General features: G+C 53.9%; 1 protein-coding gene across 1 annotated transcript in view; it reads left to right on the top strand.

Annotated features, from left to right (window-relative positions):
- RSPH6A (radial spoke head 6 homolog A) overlaps positions 1 to 5,647 on the top strand; it is a 33,784-nt gene that overhangs the window by 25,139 nt on the left and 2,998 nt on the right. Inside the window, 3 exon segments of the mRNA XM_006142090.1 lie at positions 1,073 to 1,217; positions 2,188 to 2,305; positions 5,563 to 5,642. Of these exon segments, the coding sequence (XP_006142152.1) occupies positions 1,073 to 1,217; positions 2,188 to 2,305; positions 5,563 to 5,642 (343 nt within the window).

Genomic DNA, 5,647 nt, shown 5'->3' with positions numbered 1-5,647 from the left:
AAAAAACAAAAACAAACAAACAAACAAAAAAACAACAAAAATAAATGAAAAAATAAAGCACTTGCTATGTGCTAATAACTTTTTTATTTTTTTAAAGAATTATTTTTATTTAACTTTATTTATTGATTTATTTATTTGACCAGAGTGGGACAGAGTGAGAGAGAGAAAGGGAAAGTGAGAAAGCAAGCCTCCAGGTCTGGGACTCAAACCATGGTTAGTCCAGCCCCCTTAACCACCAAGCCACCCGCCGGCCCCATAACTTTTTTATTTTTTAAGAGAGAGATTTTTGTTATAGGCCAGGTGCTTACCAGAGAGACATAAAGACAAAAAAAAGTGAGATATCACCTCCCAGCGGAGACAGCTATGCCACAGTCCCTTCTCCTCCATGCTCTCGAGATTTGGGGCACACACGCACACGCACCCAGTGTGAGTTTTAAGCTGCCCGGTCCAGGACTCAAACCTCAATCGAGTACGTGGGAGTCTAGCAATCTAACCATTATGCCATCTGCTAGTTCCCTAGGAACTTTTCATTCATTCGTTATTGATTGTACAATGTCTTACTGAATCCAGATCATTCCTTTCGGCATCAGTAAACCATTGCTCTCATTTTAGAGCTGACAAATTGGAAGCCTGCCCTGTGCTGTGCTCTTAAGGCCTGCCATTCATCCGCTCGCCTCATACTGGCCCTTGAACATCTCGTGCCACCCAGCAGCCACCAGACTAGACACACTCGTGCCTCTCCATTCCACAAACGAGCACACACAGAGTCCTCTGGGACAAAGGCCAGCCGCACGAGGGGAGGGATTTGGGGGTCTCTGCCCGGGGGGTGGGCCCAGCACCCAGAGCAGCGCTTGCGTAGAGCAGGTGCCCTCAGACATGTGGCACGGGGATGAATGAGTGCGTGACTGTGGGATGGGAGCCGCACAGTCGGTGGGAGGCAGGTTCTCTCAGCCCGTTCCCCCCGCCCTCCTCCTCTACCTCAATCCCAGAGGCCAGGGCCAGTGCCCCAGTGCCTAGCCTGGCTCTTCCCCATTCCCTGGAGGTGCCACCTGACTTTCCCCTCACCCCCCAGGGTCGCTGCACTTGGGTGAACCCTTTGCAGAAGACGGAGGAAGAGGAGGATCTGGGGGAAGAGGAAGAGAAGGCGGACGAGGGGTTGGAGGAGGTGGAGCAGGAGGTTGGGCCCCCGCTGCTGACCCCACTCTCAGAAGATGCAGGTAAGGGCCTTCCTCTTCTGGCACATGCCAGCGGGGGCAGGGAGGCAGGGAGGGATGGCAAAGGTCTTCTCTCTGCCCCCCTCTGCAAGCCGTGGTTGCCATTTTTTTTTTTTTTTTGAGAGATTTTCACTGTAGGGCGCGTGCGCTCGCCAGACAGACAGAGAGAGACATAGAGACAGAAAGCGAGAAATCACCCCCCAGAGGGGATGGTCACGCCGCAATCCCTTCTCCTCCATTCTCCTCTCGGGATCTTGGGCACGCACGCACACGCGCCCGGCGTGAGTTTTAAGCCACCGGGCCCAGGACACGAACCGCGGTCGACTACGTGGGAGTCCAGCGACATAGCCATTACGCTAACTGCTGGTTCCCGCCATTTTTGAAATGGGCATCACACCTGTGCCTCCCTCAAGGCCTATGGCATGGCCCCTGCTGTGACCCATGTCTGGTCCATGGCCATGATTCAGAGAATCCCACGTGGGCTTGGGACCAGGGGAATGGAGTTAGGGAGTGCGCCCCAAACAGGCGGGGCCGAAGCTCCCTTTGGGGTGGGTGGACAGGCATTGCCAGAGGCTGGGGCCTCAGGTACTTGGGGAAAAGAGAAGGGAGAGCCTGGGGGGGCAGGTGGGGCGGCAAATGCATGGAGCCCAGACCTGAATCTGGTTCCAGAGAGCCTGCAGCCTGTGCCTGCCCCTGCGGCCTGCCTGGGGGTACGGTCACAACAGCACCCCCATTTGGGGGTCCCCAGGGTGCCCAGGACTACAGCAGCCATGTGAGAGGACTATCCCCACTTTCTGGGTGTGGTCGCTGGGGCTCAGAAGTGAAAGCCATTACCTGGTGGAGTTCCCTTCACCCCACCCCTGCAGCCCTCCTGCTACTTCCCTTCCTTCCCTCCACCTCCCGCCAGGCGGCTGTGCAGAGCACAGGGACCCTCTGCCTTTGCTGCCCTCTCTGCTCCTCTCACGCCCCACAGAGATCATGCACATGTCACCCTGCCCCGCCCGCCTGTCCTGCGCCCTCTGCCCGCAGTACTCCGTGGCCATCGTGCGCTCCAACCTCTGGCCGGGCGCCTACACCTTCGCCACTGGCAAGTAGGTCTTTCCCAGGCCCTCCCAGCGCCAGGGTCTCCCAGGACTTCCGCAGAGCTGGGCAGCAGGGCAGGGATTGGGAGGACCCTCTTTTTTTGTTTGTTTGTTTGTTTTGGAGAGGTTTTCGCTCCCAGAAGGTCGGCAAGGCAAAATCACCCCACATCCTCCCGCCCCAGCTGCACACTCCCCACAGACCCCTCAGCCCCCTCCCCTCACCAGGCACCCGCGCAGCCGCCAAAGCAGGTCTGGAGCCAGGAGGCGGCGCGCTTACCAGCCCTGTCCACTAGGTGGCATGACGAGGCCCACGGATTTTCCTTTTCCAGCTCCACGTAAACCTGTACTGTAATCGCTCCCATATGACTGCGTCATGGAGGGATTCCATGTCATCTTGCTACTTTAATCACATCCTTGGCGATGTCTTCCTTCTCCAGAAGCTGCGAGGAGGCAGACTTGCTATTATTGCTAACCCCTTTCATACCACACCCTAATTTCCCAACATTCTTCTGAAAGCCAGAGATCCAAACTTGGAAGTCTTTGCACCCCCATCCTCCGCCCCTTACCTACCCATCTATCCACTTACCCACCCCTCCATCCATACATTCATGCATCTATTTTTTTTTTTTTTTAAACCACAGGGCGTTTGCGCTTGCCAGAGAGACAGACAAGCTGGGGAAAGTGAGAAATCACCCCCCAGGGGGGATGACCACGCTGCCATGCCTTCTCCTCCATTCTCCTCTGGGGATTGGGGGCACACACGCACATGTGCCCGGCGTGATTCTCAAGCCTCCTGTGGAAGACTCAGACCATGCAGTCGACCGTGTGGGATCCAGCCGCCTTAACCTTCAAGCCATCTGCTGGCCTAATGTTTTTTCTTTATATACGATTCTTGGATGCCACTATTTGCCAGCTGTGTGCTGGGCCACGGGTCCTTTGTTGAAAAGGCAGATATGAATCCCGAACCTGGGAGCAGGCAGAGGAAGCGTACGCACTGACGGAATGCTCCCCCTGCCGCACAGCACTGCCATATCCGGCCAGAACATACCTCCAGGAGAGGGGAGTGACGCTACAGCTTGAGGGGATTGCAGGATCCTGGCAAAAGCAGCCTTTCATAGAAAATCTTCAGGGAAAGAATAAGGTTAATGAGGAAGAGCACTCATTCTTTTTTTTTTTTTTTAAAAGAGATTTTTGTTATAGGGCACCTGTACTCACCAGAGAGACAGAGAGAGGAAAGTGAGAAATCACCCTGTGTGTGGGGGGGAGGTATGGATACGCCCACAACCTCTTCCCTTCATTCTCCTCTTTGGATTTTGGGCACACACGCACACGCACCTGGCATGAGTTTTAAGCTTCCAAGTCTGGGACTAGAACCATGGCCGACTCTGTGGGAGTCCAGTGATGTATCTGTCACACCATGTGCTGCTCCCTCAAAAAGAACATTCTCAACCAAGACCCTCAAACCGAGTGTGCAGGACTCAGCAGGGGTTAGTCAAGATGCGGTGCTGGAGCTGGATCTCACGTGGCTAAGTGTTTCAAATCTCGGCTCCGGCAGCTTGAAGAACATGCCAGGCACGTAGCTGTGTGTGCCCAGAATCCCACCGGGATGGAGAGATGGAGAAGGGATGACCCCAACTCCTTGGGGGTGCATTTTCCCTCTCCCTCCCTGTTTCTCTGTCTCTCTCTGGTGAGAGCGTGCACCCTCTGGCAAATTAAAAAAAAAAAAAAAAGTTGCAGATGCTGGTCCTCCGAGTCTGGGACAGATCCCGAGATTCCACTTCCTCCCAAGCTCCCAGGTGATTGGGGGCCCCCCAGCCCGGACAGGCAGGGGAGGGGAGGCTGCAGTATTCTGCAGTATTCGTGTATCTGAGGCTCTGAGGAAGGTTGAGAGGAAAACCCTTAGTAACAGCAAGGATGTGAAAAGAAGGTCACAACAAAATGCTCCTCCATGGAGAACCCTGTGTCCCTCGTCCCTGGCCTCTCTCTCTCTCTCTTTCTCTCAGTTCTCTGCCTTTCCTTGTCTTTCACTCACTCCACTTTTCTCCCACATACTTCTCTAGTCAAAATTCTGAAGAGAGGTTGGAGCGTCAGGTTAGGACCCAGCCAGCTATTGCCTTGTTCACTATGGACGTTCTCTCCTCAAGAACATAGGCCCTGCAGCAGGCATGTCTGCCTACCCGGTCTCCTGCTCTGCCTCCAGCACCTAGGCCATCTTATTTATGTCCCACAGAAATAAAAGGCGAGGCCCTGGACCAGCAGGTGGTAGACTCCCATATCACCAACTATGGTTTGAGTCCTGGATCTGGCACAGCATGAGTTTAAGCCCCAGGTCTGGGATCTGAACCATGGTCAACTACCTGGGAGGCCAGCAAGGTAACCATTACACTATCTTTTTAAATTTTTCTTTAAGGTTTTTGCCATAGAGCATGTGAGCTTGCCAGAGAGAGACAGTAAGAGGGAAAGTGAGAAATCACTCCCTGGTGAGGATGGCCACGTCGTCATCCCTGCTCTTCCATTCTCCTCCTGGGATTTTGGGTACACATGCACAGTGCTAGGATGATTTTCAAGCTGCCATGTCCAGGGCTCGAGTCACGGCTGGCCACATGTGAGTCCAGCTCCTTAACCACCACGCCATGCTGTGCATTTTTCAAGCCTCCAGATCCAAGACTGGAACCACTTAGTCTTCCATGTGGAATCCAGCACCTTAACCTCCATGCCATTTGGTGGCTCTTTCTTTTCTCTGCTTTTTGTTTTTGTTGCTAGAGGGTGAGTGCACTCGCCAGAGAGACAGAGAAAAAGAGACCGAGAGAACATCCACGGGGGCACGGTCACACTGCAATCCCTTCTCCATTTATTCGGGACTTGGGACACACCCGGCATGTCTTTCCAACAGCCAGGGCCGGGATTTGAACTACTCAATTGGCCATGTGGGATCTAGCTCTCTTAACTATAAGGCCATAGGGTTGACCCATCTCTGTTTGTCTTTTAGGTGATGCAGGTGTCCTCCGGCAAATTTTTAATTAAATTTAAATTTTTTTTGCTAAGTAGCCACACTTGCTGTTGGGCAGCATGTCTGCAGACACAGCCTGGCACAGAGTAGGTGCTCGCTAAGTATGGGCTGAGTGGGCAGAGAAACCCAGGGGCACAGCGCACCCTGCCACCCATACCCGCGACTGCGGTTCTGTGACCACACGAGGTCCACCCTTAGTGAAGGTCCAGGATGACAGCTTTGTGAAGAGTTTCACACTGTCTCATCGCCCCTCCAGAAAGTACGAGAACATCTATATCGGCTGGGGCCATAAGTACAGCGCCGAGAACTTCAACCCGGCCCTGCCAGCCCCCGTTCAGCAG

This window comes from Tupaia chinensis, unplaced genomic scaffold (assembly GCF_000334495.1).
Source record: "Tupaia chinensis unplaced genomic scaffold, TupChi_1.0 Scaffold000067_1, whole genome shotgun sequence".
NCBI classification, from domain to species: domain Eukaryota; kingdom Metazoa; phylum Chordata; class Mammalia; order Scandentia; family Tupaiidae; genus Tupaia; species Tupaia belangeri.
The sequence above is the reverse complement of the archived record's forward strand: the minus strand, read 5'-3'. Positions and strand labels throughout refer to the sequence as shown.